Genomic DNA, 16,280 nt, shown 5'->3' on the forward strand with positions numbered 1-16,280 from the left:
TGGAAGAATGAGGTTCAGAAAACATCTAGAAAAATCCTAGAGATAGAAGCTTCCTGAGTCCCTAGGACAGAGAGTTATAGTTTTGCCACATTTTGCAGGGTTAGTTTTCAGCTTGGCTGAGATTGGGTGACAGTATTTACTAGAGCCTAAAATTCTGAACATACGTACGCTTTCCTATAATAGCCATCTGTTATTTTTCACTCAATTGAAAAAAAAACTTCAATAGGCAGTAATTCATGTAAGTGTGGCAAGCAGTTGTGTTTTTCTAAATTTTATATTTGGAGATGAAGGGAAATGATCTCTGTTCCTGAACGTAATGATCAATTGCTTGATCATTTGTGTTCTGGGAATTTTTCCCTATGTATCCTATATAACTAGTGCTTTATGGTTTGGAAAGAGCAGAGTCAAGATACATATATCTACACACACACACACACACACACACACACACACATATATATATATATATATATAAATTATTTTTGTGACAGAGTCTCACTCTGTTGCCCAGGCTGGAGTGCAGTGGCACAATCTCACTGCAACCTTCTGCCTCCTGGGTTCAAGCGATTCTCCTACCTCAGCCTCCTGAGTAGCTGAGATTACAAGAGCCCACCACAGCATCTGGTTAATTTGTGTATTTTTAGTAGAGACAGGATTTCATTATGCTGGCCAGGCTGGTCTTGAACTCCTGACCTCAGGTGATCCGCCTGCCTCAGCCTCCTAAAATGCTGGGATTATAGGCGTGAGAAACGGCACGTGGCCAGAATCAAGATTAATTTTATGACAGGGAAATTGTTCTTCTCACAATTCTACAAAGAGCTGATTTGAACTCTTTATTTCTCAAGCTATAAATCATTGGGTTGAACAATGGAGTTATAATAGTGTAGGATACTGATATTAGAGCATCCTGGCTTGAGGAGTAGTTGGACTGAGGCCTTAAGTAGATAAAGGAGGCACAGCCATAGTGGACAGTGACAATAATGAGGTGAGATACACAGGTAGAATAAGCTTTATACCTAACCAACGTGGAAGGAAACTGAAGTATGGCAGAGATGATGTGAACATAGGACACCAAGATCAACAATAAGGGGATAGCCAGGACCAACGTACACAGCATGAAGATGACAATCTGACTAAAGTGGTTATGGTGAGATGCCAGCCTGAGGACAGGAGAGATGTCGCAGAAGAAGTGATGTAGTTGATTGGAGGAATAAAAGGGCAGGTGAAATACCAAGGATGTGATGATCTGTGCAACAGTGAAGCCACAGGCACAGGCAGCAGCCACTAGTCCCATACACATCCCATGTCCCATGAGCACTGAGTAGCGCAGTGGGTTACAGATGGCCACATAACGATCATAACCCATGACTGCCAGCAGGAAGGAGTGAGAGCAGCCAAGGAAGAGGAAAGAAAACATTTGGATGGCACAGCCCAGGAAAGAAATGGTCTTCCTCTGGGCCAGCAGGTCAACCAGCATCTTGGGTACAATGACGAAGGTGTAGCAAATCTCAGAGCAGGAGAGGATGGCAAGGAAGAAGTACATGGGGATATGAAGGGCTCTGTCCAGCAAGATGGTGGAAATGATGATTGCATTGATGCCCAGAGTGAACAGGTAGAGGAGCAGGAAGATAACAAAAAGCAGCTGCTGCAGCCTGGCCACGGATGAGAAGCTGAGGAAGATGAACTCTCTCACCACAGTCTCATTGACCCGCTCCATGGACATACATCATCAGGAGACAATTCGGGAAAGAAGAGGAGTCAGCACCAAAAGAAATCCCTGAAAATTAGTAGATTCACAGAAAATTGATCATCAGCATTTGTTCTCAGATTTTGAGTTCTAAACTCATCTTTTCTCCTCCCTCTTGTTCTTCCAAGACATGATGTTGCTAAAATCAGGCAAACATTCATCAAACGTTGAGTCTCCATAGTAATTCTAATACCATAGCTGAAAAGTTCTTGATATTTTTCAGATTCAAACAACCCTTCACTTCCATTCCCATGATGAGGCTGTTACTGAGATTCTCAGTCTCTCACTCTTAGATTTCCTTGCAATGCTTGTCTTGTTGGCTTTCTTGCATCCATATTCTCTCAAAAATAAATAAATAAATAAATAAAAATTCTTGCATTTGCAAAGTAAACCATCTGAATATACCATAGTTATCTATAACTCAGTGCTTCTTAATTGTCATTCTCCTTACACATAAACCCCCACTCTTAGTTTTAATCTCTCCCTAACTTAGATGCAAATTATCTTCAACACTGTTTTCCTTACCTCCTGGTAGGAATTGTCAGTTATACTTTTATTATGCTGGCTCTTGCTTCTGTAGCTTTATCCTGGTGCCAAAAAGGAAAAAAAACTTCTCTTCTTCCTCCTATTCATTAATTTCAAGATGGAATATGTCTATACCTTCTCCAATACCTATATCAGAGTCTTTCCTCTGGCAGAGAGGACCACAGTCTTTCTTCAGGATTCTGTCCATTTTCATCACTTCCTTTAACTCCTTTTGAAGTCACATTATGGCTCCTTTCCCATAGCCAATCTTACGTCTCTGCAACACATCTTTCCCCTGATGACAGCCTAATCTCTTAAAATATAAATTGTATTATATTTGCTTCACTCTTCAAAAATTTTACTTATGGCTACAGTATAGAGTTCAAACTCTTCATTGTTTCCAAAAGTCTTTCCTTTGGGGAAATAAACTATGTTTCTATGCTCATTTTCAGACCTTTATGGGATATATCACTATTGCTCAAATATGTTCTGTACTTCCTTGCCTCTATTCCTTGCTCATATCAGCTTTTCACTTTTATTTACAGATAGTTTATGGTTCTTCTGAAGCCTCCTTTAAAATCTGCCTTTTTGAAAGCTTCCTTGCTACCTCCTGGTGAAAGGAGTTGTTTCTTCCTCAGAACTCACATAAGACATTGATTGCCAAAATTATGTGGTGTTTACTTAATTTTGAAATACTGTAATGAATTGTTCTTATATCTATTTCCTCCACCAGATTTTGTACCTTTGAGGAAAAGATGTGAATTGTATGTATCTTTGCCTAAGTTCTCCTCATCATCTAGAACCATATTAAGTACTTAACACCTTCTCAATACATAATTGTTATATAAATAAGAGAGTTAACTTGCCACATTATCTATGTTATTCATGGGCAGCACAGACTTCTTAGAATTCACAGAGTAAGAGAATTCTCAGTGTTATTTCATTCTAGGCACAAGGATTGCTCAGTGTCAAGAATACCAAGAATGTCTGCACCACATAAAACTAAGCCTGGCCCATTTAAACCTGAAAGAGAAATCTCTGTTTACAATAGAAAACTGGCACTGAAGAGAGCATCTGATCATCAGAATTCTGTGTACATAGATGATTCTCAATTCCTAGTACATTTCCTGCTCTTTAGAGCATATTAGATTTCAAATAAGTGAGAGAAAAATCATAAAGATAACCTTACACTTATCCCATTTAAAAAATATTATTAAAATTATCTTAACTAATATTAATAACAAAATTAATAACAATGCATTTTTATGTTACCTAAGAACCACCGAATCAAGAATATCAGATGGTATACATGTATTAAGCAGTGTGATTAGAACAGTGTGTCAGCTACTAGGTCTGCAATGAAGATACACATTTAAATAAGACCTAGTCCCCAGCCTCTAGTTCATGTTTCAAGGGTGAGACACATCCCGAAGAAGATATTATTAAAGATGTGGTGATTGAGATGATAGATATGATTTGAAATTATAGGAGCACTCAGGGGACAAATCTTGTATACATCCTTGAAAAGTAATATGTATTTTTTACTTATTTCTGGGTTTCTTTACATATGTTATGAAAAGGCTGAACTAAAGTGTACTCGGAGAAATATAATAACACAGGCACTGTTTAGTTTCTATAACTTTTAATCTAAATATATAAATAGGACAAGTAAGTACATTTGCTTCTCCTTGCTTCTGGAAGAAGGCAAGGATGTTTTCTGCTTGTATATTCTACGTTATATCACTCCCTCCCTCTACCTCATGAAAGGGACAAATACCCTCCTCCTCCTCTATCTTATTCCTCTGGTTATTCACCCTATATCTAGCACAAGGGTTTTTTTTTTTTTATTGCCTAGGTGGTTGGCATATTTATTACTAATATACTATTAACTTTCAAATTCTATATTCTCTAGTTTTTAGTACTACTATAAATTTCTACATATAGAATCTGAAATTTTACTCTCACAAGCACATGTAGAGTTGAGTAATGTAGGAATAAAATAGGCTTTAAATTTAGACAGATGTAGGCTTTAATCCTGACTCTGGCAAGTTCTAGTGGTAAAACCTTAATAAATTCTCTAAGGCCTATTTTCTCATTTGTATGGTAAGAATAATTCCTGCCTCCCGGGCTATCATGAGAATTAATTCAGCAATATATATGAAAGAGATTTGTTCCATAAAGAAGCAGTGCTTAGTAAGTACTTCTGTTTTATTACTTTATTATTGTTCTATAGGTATTGGTATCAGAAATATTTTCATTAGTGAGGTAATAAGCATTTAACTCATGGCAAGTTGTTGAAACTGATTATTCTGAACTTACTTTCTCTTTTTTGGCAGCAGTTACTGATGGTGTTCTTTTCCTGAGTCTATGTCCTTTTGTTAGTGTTTCTGCCTGTTTCTGTTTTTGGGTTCCCAGAGGGCAGGGTTTCTTGGTCTTTATATCTGTCAATTATAACTATTTCAGAGTATTTATTAAGTTCTCAGCCATATATGAGGTATTATATCTTTGTATAGATCCTATCTGATACAGCCTTTTCTACAAAAATGTCACTATTTAAAATTTTGTAATTAAAATATTGTTGAGTGCCCTGTCGAATTAAATCAGAACCAAGAGAATGCGTATATAAATTTAGAAAGAAAAATGAATCAGTTAATTTAAACATATATAAAATTTATATGCACAATTTTGCAGAAATGCACTTTAAAACTTAATCCTGATTAACATTATTTGATGTCCTGTTAATTGTGGGTCTCTCTTTCTGGTACTGGTAGTGCACCTGCATGGGCTCATCTCCCTTCTTCTCTTACCTGAGATGTGAAAACATAAGTCCTGCTGGAGGAGAGATGTTTACTTTCATTTCCTGTCCATGACCCAGTTTCTCAATGCTGTAGATGCTTAGTCTAAGCAAGATGGATGTCTGTTATTCATAGAGTGCTTCCATTTTCCTCTGCCTCTCCCTAAGAAGCTAGGGACATAGAGGCTACAAAAGACAGAATTCAAGTTGGCCTGTAAAATGGAAAAAAGTCAAAATGGGTCACAGGCTACTGATCTCTACCAGAGGTAGAGATGTGATGATGGTCTAGGGTCTTAGACCCAGACCAAAGTCAAATGTAACCAGTCTCCTGCCATTTTATGTCAATTGACTAAAGATCACAAACCACAGCTAATAGTGACCATAACGCAGTAGGAATTTTCATTATATTTGTTGGCAGCAGGTGGTTCTTCTGTGGGTCTCCTGACGCTAAAGCCATTGTCATGGAGACATTGCACTGGGTTTAATTAGCTACTGAGTTGATTGTGGAAAATAGAGGCAAGTCACTAAATGCCAAATTGTTCAAAATTGGGCCCAGACATTAGGGCTTAGGGAGCAGAAGGCTTTAAGCCATCCTCAGATGCAGCAATTTTAGAAAATATAACTAATTTTAAGCTTATTTCTCATTTTGTTATGTTATTGAAGAGACAAAAGAGAATTTTTATGCAGATATTTTATAATAATAGGTGCATTGTAAAACATGTTGGTTTAACTGAAAATCTGTTTTTGTACTCATAATTGAAAGACAGTTCTTTGTTAGGCTGAGTAGGTAAATTGGACAACGGCTTTTTAGAGTGAAGATTGTGCTCAGAATAAGCTGGAGGAAGATTCATTTCACCATCTTAACCCCTGAGTTGATTTTTTTCTACCTCTCTACTCCATCACCCATAAGTGAATATAGTGTGTTGTTATATGTATGAGGTACTAAATAAACATGTGCTGAATGTTGAGTGAATAAATGGTCATATTCAACAATACCCCAACTACATAAATACATGTGCTGAATGTTGAGTGAATAAATGGTCGTATTCAACAATATCCCAGCTACATAAATACCTCAGCTAAATAAAAATACCATCATTCATATTCTAGTCTCCAATATTTCTGGTTTCCACTTTACCTCATGGGTCAACTGGCAATTAATATAATTTTTTAAAATTATACTTTGAGTTCCAGGATACATGTGCAGAACGTGCAGGTTTGATAAATAGGTATACATTTGCCATGTGGTTTGCTGCACCCATCAACCTGTCATCTACATTAGGTATTTCTCCTAATGCTATCCCTCCCCTAGTCCCCAACCCCTGACAGGCCCCAGTGTGTGATGTTCCCCTCCCTGTGTCCATGTGTTCTCATTGTTCAACTCCCACTTACGAGTGAGAACATGTGGCGTTTGGTTTTCTGTTCCTGTGTTAGTTTGCTGAGAATGGTGGTTTCCAGTTTCATCCATGTCCCTACAAAGGACATAAACTCATCTTTTTTTGGCTGCATAGTATTCCATGGTGTATATGTGCCACATTTTCTTTATCCAGTCTATCATTGATCAGCATTTGGGTTGGTTCCAAGTCTTTGCTATTGTGAATAGTGCTGCAATAAACATACATGTGCATGTGTCTTTATAGTAGAATGATTCATAACCATTTGGACAAATACCCAGCAATGGGATTGCTGGGTCAAATGGTATTTCTGGTTCTAGATCCTTGAGGAATTGCCACACCATCTTCCACAGTGGTTGAACTAATTTACACTCCCCCCAGCAATGTAAAAGTGTTCCTATTTCTCCACATCCTCTCCAGCATTTGTTGTTTCCTGACTTTTTAATGATCGCCATTCTAACTGGTGTGAGATGGTATCTCATTGTGGTTTTGATTTGCAGTTCTCTAAAGACCAGTGATGATGGGCTTTTTTTCATATGTTTGTTGGCCGCATAAATGTCTTCATTTGAGAAGTGTCTGTTTATAACCTTTGGCCACTTTTTGATGGGATTGTTTGTTTGTTTTTTTCTTATAAATCTGTTTAAGTTCTTTGTAGATTCTGGATATTAGCCCTTTGTCAGATGGATAGATTGCAAATATTTTTTACCATTCTGTAGGTTGCCTGTTCACTCTGATGATCGTTTCATTGGCTGTGCAGAAGCTCTTTAGTTTAATTAAATCCCATTTGTCAATTTTGGCTCTTGTTTCCATTGCATTTGGTGTTTTAGTCATGAAGTCTTTGCATATGCTTATGTCCTGAATGGTATTGCCTAGGTTTTCTTCTAGGGTTTTAATGGTTTTAGGTCTTATGGTTTAAGTCTTTAATCCACCTTGAGTTAATTTTTGTATAAGGTGTAAGGAAGGGACCCAGTTTCAGTTTTCTGCGTATGGCTAGCCAATTTTCCCAATGCCATTTATTAAATAGGGAATCATTTCCTCATTGCTTGCTCTTGTCAGTTTTGTTAAAGATCAGATGTGTGGCATTATTTCTGAGGCCTCTGTTCTGTTTCCTTGGTCTATGTATCTGTTTTGGTACCAGTACCATGCTCTTTTGGTTACTGTCGCCTTGTAGTATAGTTTGAAGTCAGATAGCGTGATTCCTCTAGCTTTGTTCTTTTTGTTTAAGATTGTCTTGGCTATATGGGCTCTTTTTTGGTTCCATATGAAAGATCAAGTAGTTTTTTCTCATTCTGTGAAGAAGGTCAATGGTAGCTTGATGGGGATAGCATTAAATCTATAAATCACTTTGGGCAGTATGGCCATATTCACAATATTGATTCTTCCTATTCATGATCATGGAATGTTTTTCCATTTGTTTGTGTCCTCTCTTATTTCCTTGAGCAGTGGTTTGTAGTTCTCCTTGAAGAAGTCCTTCACATCCCTTGTAAGTTGTATTCCTAGGTATTTTATTCTCTTTGAAGCAATTGTGAATGGAAATTCACTCATGATTTGACTCTCTGTCTATTATTGGTGTATAGGAATGCTTGTGATGTTTGCACACTGATTTTGTATCCTGAAACTTTGCTGAAGTTTCTCATCAGTTTAAAGAGGTTTTGGGCTGAGACAATTGGGTTTTCTAAATATACAATCATGTCACCTATAAACAGAGACAATTTGACTCCCTCTCTTCCTATTTGAATACCCTGTATTTCTTTCTCTTGCCTGATTGCCCTGGCCAGAACTTCCAATACTATGTTGAATAGGAGTGGTGAGAGAGGGCATTCTTTTCTTGTGCCAGTTTTCAAAGGGAATACTTCTAGTTTTGCCCATTCAGTATGATATTGGCTGTGAGTTTGTTATAAATAGCTCTTATTATTTTGAGACACTTTCCATCACTACCTAGTTTATTGAGAGTTTTTAGCATGAAGGGGTGTTGAATTTTATTAAAGGCCTTTTCTGCATCTACTGAGATGATCATATGGTTTTTGTCACGTGATGAATTACGTTTATTGATTCACGTATGTTGAACCAGCCTTGCATACCAGCAACGAAGCCGACTTGATTGTGGTGGATAAGCTTTTCGATGTGTTCCTGGATTTGGTTTGCCAATATTTTATTGTGGATTTTGGCATCAATGTTCATCAAGGTTATTGGCCTGAAATTTTCTTTTTTTGTTGTGTCTCTGCCAGGTTTTGGTATCAGAATGATGCTGGCTTCGTAAAATGAGGGTCCCTCTTTTTTCTATTGTTTGGAATAGTGTCAGAAGGAATGGTACGAGCTCCTCTTTGTACCTTTTGTAGATTTTTGCTGTGAATCTGTCTGGTCCTGGGCTTTTTTTGGTTAGTGGGCTATTAATGACTGTCTCAATTTCAGAACTTGTTATTGGTCTATTCAGGGATTCAACTTCTTCCTGGTTTAGTCTTGGGAGGGTGTATGTTTCCAGGAGTTTATCCATTTTTTCCAGATTTTCTATTTTATTTGCGTAGAGGTGTTTATAGTATTCTCTGGTGGTAGTTTGAATTTCTGTGGGATTAGTAGTGATACCCCCTTCATCATTTTTATTGTGCCGATTTGATTCTCCTTTCTTTTATTCTTTATTAGTCTGGCTAGCATTCTATTTTGTTGATCTTTTCAAAAATCCAGCTCCTTGATTCATTGATTTTTTGAAGGGTTTTTCATGTCTCTGTCTCCTTCAGTTCTACTCTGATCTTAGTTATTTCTTGCCTTCGGCCAGCTTTTGAATTTGTTTGCTCTTGTTTCTCTAGTTCTTTTAATTGTGATGTTAGGGTGTTGATTTTAGACCTTTCCCACTTTCTCCTGTAGACATTTAGTGCCATAAATTTTCCTCTAAACACTGCTTTAACTGTAGCCCAGAGATTCTGGTACATTGTGTCTTTGTTCTCATTGGTTACAAAGAACGTATTTATTTCTGCCTTAATTTTGTTATTGACCCAGTAGTCATTCAGGAACAGGCTGTTCAGTTTCCTTGTAGTTTTGAGTGAGTTTCTTAATCCTGAGTTCTATTTTGATTGTCCTGTGGTCTGAGAGACTGTTTGTTATGAAATCTGTTCTCTTGCATTTTCTGAGGAATATTTTATTTCCAATTGTGTGGCTAATTTTAGAATAAGGGCGACATGGTGCTGAGAAGAATGTATAGTCTGTTGATTTGGGGTGGAGAGTTCTGAACATGTCTACCAGTTCTGCTTGGTCTAGAGCTGAGTTCAATTCCTGAATATCCTTGTTTATTTTCTGTCTCGTTGATCTGTCTAATATTGACAGTGGGATGTTAAAGTCTCCCAATATTATTGTGTGGGAGACTAAGTCTTTTTGTAGGTCTCTAAGAACTTGCTTTATGAATCTGGGTGCTTCTGTATTGGGTGCATATATATTTAGGATAGTTAGCTCTTCTTGTTGCATTGATCCCTTTACCATTATGTAACGCCCTTCTTTGTCTTTTTTGTTCTTTATTGGTTTAAAGTCTGTTTTATCAGAGACTACGATTGCAATCCCTGCTTTTTTTTTGCTTTCCATTTGCTTGGTAAATATTCCTCCATCCTTTTGTTTTGAGCCTATGTGTGTCTTCACACATGAGATGGATCTCCTGAATATAGCACACCAATGGTTCCTGACTCTTTATCCAATTTGCCAGTCTGTGTCTTTTAATTGGGGGTGCTTAGCCCATTTACATTTAAGGTTAATATTGTTTTATATGAATTTGATTCTGTCATTATGATGCTAGCTGGGTTTTTTTGCTCGTTAGTTGATGCATTTTCTTCATAGTGTCGATGGACTTTACAATTTGGTATGTTTTTGCAGTGGCTGGTACCAGTTTTTTCTTTGCATACACATTGCTTCCTTCAGATGCTCTTGTAAGGCAGGCCTGGTGGTGACAATATCTGTCAGCATTTGCTTATCTGTGAAGGATTTTACTTCTCCTTTGTTTATTTTGGGTTCAAAATTATTTTCTTTAAGAATGTTGAATATTGGCCCCCACTCTCTTCTGGCTTGTAAGATTTCTGCTGAGAGATCTGCTGTTTGTCTGACGGGCCTCTCTTTGTGGGTAATCTGATCTCTCTGGCTGCCCTTTACATTTTTTCCTTCCTTTCAACCTTAGTGAATCTGACAATTACGTGTCTTGGGGTTGCTCTTCTCGAGGAGTATCTTTGTGGTATTCTCTGTATTTCCTGAATTTGAATGTTGGCCTGTCTTGCTAGGTTGGGGAAGTTCTCCTGGATTATATCCTGAAGAATGTTTTCCAACTTGGTTCCCTTTGCCCTGTCACCTTCAGGTGCACTAGTCAAACATAGATTTGGTCTTTTTGCATCGTCCCAGATTTTTTGGAGGCTTTGTTCATACTGTTTCATTTTTTTTTCTCTAATCTTGTCTTCATGCTTTATTTCATTAAGTTGATCTTCAATCTCTGATATTCCACTTGATCAATTCATCTGTTGATACTTGTGTATGTTTCACAAAGTTCTCCTGCTGTGTTTTTCAGCTCCATCAGGTCATTTATGTTCTTCTCAAAACTGGTTATTCTAGTTAGCAATTCCTCTAACCTTCTTTCAAGATTCTTAGCTTCCTTGCATTGGGTTAGAACATGCTCCTTTAGCATAGAGGAGTTTGTTGTTACCCACCTTCTAAAGCCTACTTCTGTCAATTTGGCAAACTCATTCTTTGTCTAGTTTTTTCCTTTGCTGGTGGGGAGTTGTGATCCTTTGGAGGAGAAGAGGAGTTCTGGTTTCTGGAATTTTCAGCCTTTTTGCACTGGTTTTTCCACATCTTCGTGGGTTTATCTACCTTTGTCTTTGATGTTGGTGTCCTTTGGATGGGGTTTCTGTGTGGATGTCCTTTCTGTTGATGTTGATGCTATTCCTTTCTGTTTGTTAGTTTTCCTTCTAACAGTCAGGGCCCTCTGTTGCAGTCTGCTGGAGTTTGCTGGAGGTTCACTCCAGACCCTGTTTGCCTGGATATCACCAGCAGAGTCTGCAGAACAGCCAAGATTGCTGCCTGTTCCTTCCTCTGGAAGCTTCATCCCAGAGTGGCACCAAATACCAGCCAGAGCTGTCCTGTATGAAATATCTGTTGACCTCTGCTGTGAGGTGTCTCCTAGTCAGGAGCTACAGGGATCAGGGACCCACTTAAGGAGGCAGTCTGTCCTTTGGCAGAGCTCAAGAGCTCTGCTGGGAGATCCCGTGCTATCTTCAGAGCTGGCAGGTAGGAAAGTTTAAGTCTGCTGACGCTGCATCCAAAGCTGCCCCTTCCCCCAGGTGCTCTGTCCCAGGAAGATGGGAGTTTTGTCTATAATCCTTGACTGGGGCTGCTGACTTTCTTTCAGAGATGCCCTGCCCAGAGAGGAGAAATCTAGAGAGGCAGTCTGGCTACAGAGACTTTGCTGAGCTGTGGTGAGTTCCACCCAGTTCGAACTTCCCAGTGACTTTGTTTACACTGTGAGGGGAAAACCACCTACTCAAACCTCAGTAATGGTGGACACCCCTCCCCCTACCAAGCTCGAGTGTCCCAGGTCTACCTCAGACTGCTGTGCTGGCAGTGAGAATTTCAAGCCAGTGGATCTTAGCTTGCTGGACTCCATGGGGGTGGGATCCCTTGAGCTAGACCACTTGGCTCACTGGCTTCAGCTCTCTTTCCATGGGAGTGAACAGTTCTGTCTCACTGGTGTTCCCAGCCCCACTGGGGTATGAAAAAGAAAAAAAACAAAAACAAAAGCAAAAAAACTCCTGCAGCTGGTTTGGTGTCTGCCCAAATAGCTGCCCAGTTTTGTGCTTGAAACCTAGGGCCCTGATGGTGTAGACACCTGAGGGAATCTCCTGGTCTGTTTGTTCTGAAGACTGTGGGAAAAGCATAGTATCTGGGTGGAAATGCACCATCCCTCATGGCATGGTCCCTCAGGGCTTCCCTTGCCTAGGGGAGGGAGCTCCCCAAACCCTTGTCCTTCCCAGGTGAAGCTATGCCCCACCCTGCTTCAGCTCACCCTCTGTGGGCTGCACCCACTATCTAACCAGTCCCAATGAGGTGAGCCGGGTACCTCACTTGGAAATGCAGAAACCACCTTCTGTGCTGATTTCACTGGGAGCTGTAGACTGGAGCTGTTCCTATTCAGCCATCCTGCCAGCCACCTAATTAATACAATTTCAACATCACTTTCCATCCCTATGTCAGTGGGTGTTGAGGACCTCTAACAATACTTCGGTGCATAGTGAGAGCTCACCAATAATGATACCAAAAACAAAAAGGTTACTGAAAGCAAGAAATGATGCCCATAGAAGTAAGAAGCAAGAATAGTGGCATTTAATATACCAAAATGCTGGACATTTGGTTTTTGTTATTTATTCTTAAGGTTCACTCCCATTACTTATCGTAATAGTGGCCCAACTTTATTTTGGTTTGTTTTGTTCTCAGTCTCATCTAATTGCTTCATCCTAAAGTTTCAGAGAGCAATAGGTGCCATGCACTAACTCAGGTGGTCAGGACATTGGAGTTTCTCTGCTAAAATATCAGGTTCAGGATGGGCATATGCTCCAACTCTGGACAATCAGGAACAAAAATATTCTGTCTCATGATGTTTGTTTTAACATCTGGTGAAACAAATTCTCTCTTCCTCTTAACTAGATTTTATGGGCTGAAAGTGTCAAGACTACTGTGTTTAGGCTGAAAACAGAACCAAGTCACAAGAAGCAGAGCTATGAAATGCATCCAGATAACAGTTTGAACTTTGAATCAAGCTGTACCTGAAAACATTATACTACTAGATTTCTTAGCTTATGGGGGCCAGTAGATTTATTGCTTGCTAGTGCCAGTTTGAATTGGATTATCTGTTATTTACAACCCAAAGATTCCTAAATAATAAGAACATATCTCATTTCAGAAAGGATTTGAGATGATTTAAAATAGGTACTATTAAGGCAAGGGTAAATATATTAGGTAAATGCGTTAACAAATTAGGGCAAAGATAAAGTAATGGTGGACTAATAAGGTGAATTTAGGAGGAATCATGACATAGAAACATATTCCATGAGGCCCAATTTATTTATTATTTTTTAGACCAAAAATTAAGCAGCAAATTTCACACTAGCTAATTCAATAGACAACATAAATATGTATAAGTCATGTTGTTCACAGATCTAAAACATGCGAGGAATGTGATTTCTAATAGGGAAGTGTTGGCCATATTAATGAAACCCTAAGTAATTACTGGATATCTGAGTAGAATAGAAGAAGTACTATGAAACAATGTGGCTGTACCACACCTTAAACATCAGATTTACAGCCTAAATGAAAAGCATAGTTTTATTTGTCTTGCCTCAGCCCACCAAGATTTCTGGTTTATGTGAATCATTACTCTGAATGAAGATTGTCCAGACCTTCCCCAGTACAATTCCCACTCTCCAACCTCTTCAGGGCCTCGGGAGTTCAAGATGACAAATGACAAGACATGAGGACTTATTGTGACTTGTTTCTAAACATCCCAGCCGATTTACCCATATTTCCTCTCTCTTCCATAGAACAAGAGTGTGGTTCTGCAGCCCTTGAACTGAATAACTTCAACTTCTGTTATTTTACTCCAAAGAGCATTTCAAAATCACCTGACATTTCCATACCACCTACCTTATTTTTCTCTTCTCTTCTCAATAGTTCCTTCTTTTAAAATTATGCCTGGCGTTCCTTCACTTCTTTGCTTGTTCTTCCTTCTTGTGGTCTGAATTTCAGAGACCTATCTCACTTCCTTGCTCTACAGGCATCTCTCCCAGAAGAACTGAAAGGATGAAAGCCTCTTTTGCTCAGGTTTTCTCCTTCCACATCCTCTATATTTGTTCTCCTGCACAGTCAGGATAATAAGTCTCAACCTGAAATGGGAATAGTGGAAAAGGGGAGGAGAGGAGGAAGTAAGTAATTCATTCTAAGTGTCAGATCTCTGAAGTTCAATTTTGTCTCTGGACTGTGGACAAGATGGCTCATAGCCAGGCCCCCAGGGTGTTTTTAGGTTGCGGGCAGGTTGTGAAAAATAACAGAGAGAAATGCCTAAAGCCAGCATACAAATGGATATTGGTACAAGTTCATTTTTCAAAATAGGAAGTAACTGACACATGATAACCAATTATAAAAACAATCAAAATCATTGTAAAAACGTATTTATTCATTTATTTATTAGATACTTTTGCTATAAACAGAATGTTAATAGTTTTATTAAATATGTATTTACTGAATAACTACTCTATGACTTAGACTATTCTGATACTTCCGGGGATGTAAAGATAAATGAGATACAGTTCTCATCCTCATGGAGTTTTAATGTATTTATGGAGTATGAAACAATTAGAAAACAGTAGTATTCTGTATATTAAACTAGCAATTTGTGCCCATATGATAGAAATTGTCCATTATTCCTTTGTCCTTGTATTTTCAACTTAGCCTTTCAATGTGAATTTTTCCTAAATTTTAAGAACCTTTTATTATAGTGTAACATATGCAAAAGTACACAAATCAAAGTCTATACCTGGATTCACAAAGTGACATACACCAATCCACAGTGAAATTTAGAAGTAGAACATTACCCACTTTCTTGCCTGAGAAACCATTATTCTGAACTTCTATGATGATATATTAGTTTTTCCATTTTTTGAAATTTATCGGTGGAATTACAGAGTATGTAAGATTTTTGTTTAGTTTTCTTTCACTTAGATAATGTTTGTGAGATTTGCCCATGTTATCAAATATAATAGTAAAATTTCACTGTTGTACAAAAATAAATTATATGAGTGTACTTCCATTTATTTGTTCTACCATTGATGGATATTTAGGTTATTTCCAGGTTTGGGCTATAGTGGGAAGCAGTGCTAGGAACATACTTGCACGCTTTAAGTAACATATGACTCAATTTATTTAGTATCCACTAACAGTGAAACTACTAAGTCACAGTATATTGCTGTAGGTTAAATTTTTAGCCACAATTCTTTATTCCTTTCTATATATTTTGCTATATGACTTTGCAGTTTCTTTTATGAAAGGCAGAGTATAACTTCCTACCCCTAAACTTTGGGCTTTGTATTGGGATTTATATTAATCAATGAAATGTGGGCACAAGTAATAGCCAGTTCTAAACCTTGGCCAAAAGAAGCATTTCAGGTTTTGTGCCATCACCATGAAAAGAACATTTTCCCCAAGTAGCTTCTGTTCTTTTAACCTGAGCTGTAGGATGAATATATCTGTTGCAAATCTAACCACAATCTACCAAAAGGGGTCAAATCCAAGAGACATGCAGCTTGAAGGAGAACCATTATTCTAAGCCCAGCTTAGATCCCTAAGTTGACTTGCAGACACAAAAGCAAATAAAAAAATTTAAAAATGTTGTTAAAAACTAAATAATGTAAAATTTACCATCTCAACCATTTTAAGTGTAAAGTTCAGTAGTGTCAAGTATATTCGTATTACTGTAAAATAGATCTCCAGAACTTGTTCATCTTGCAAATCAGAAACTCTGCACCTATTAAACAACCTCTCTTTTCCTAAGTGACATAGAACAGCCACAAAAACACAAGCAAGGACTTTCACTCGCTGTGTTTGGAAGTGGTTTGTTACACAGCAAAAGGTAAATAAAAATATATACATGTTCTAGTGTACTTTACTCTGACAAATAGTTTTTCAAAGTGGCTGTATAAATTTACACTCATGCCAGCATTATATGGAAATTCCAGTTGCTTTTCATCAGTAACAACATTTGCTATTGTAATTCATTTTTATTTGAGATATTCTGATGAGCATATGT

At 38.0% G+C, this 16,280-nt stretch overlaps 1 protein-coding gene across 2 annotated transcripts; it reads right to left on the reverse strand.

The window, feature by feature from the left end:
* Positions 1–663: 663 nt before the first annotated feature.
* LOC101024622 (olfactory receptor 10K2) lies at positions 664–15,661 on the reverse strand. Of its 2 annotated transcripts, XM_021925310.2 has the most exons (3): positions 14,123–15,661; positions 5,080–5,278; positions 664–1,777 (listed from the first exon to the last, which is right to left on the reverse strand). In XM_021925310.2, the coding sequence occupies exon 3, from the start codon at positions 1,721–1,723 to the stop codon at positions 779–781; it is 945 nt and encodes a 314-aa protein (XP_021781002.1). In that variant the 5' UTR covers positions 1,724–1,777; positions 5,080–5,278; positions 14,123–15,661; the 3' UTR covers positions 664–778. The 2 variants fall into 2 exon arrangements, with proteins under 2 accessions (XP_021781002.1, XP_031510076.1); XM_031654216.1 differs by having other exon boundaries at positions 664–5,278.
* Between the last annotated feature and the right edge of the window lie 619 nt (positions 15,662–16,280).

This window comes from Papio anubis, chromosome 1, assembly GCF_008728515.1.
Source record: "Papio anubis isolate 15944 chromosome 1, Panubis1.0, whole genome shotgun sequence".
In the NCBI taxonomy this organism is placed as follows: domain Eukaryota; kingdom Metazoa; phylum Chordata; class Mammalia; order Primates; family Cercopithecidae; genus Papio; species Papio anubis.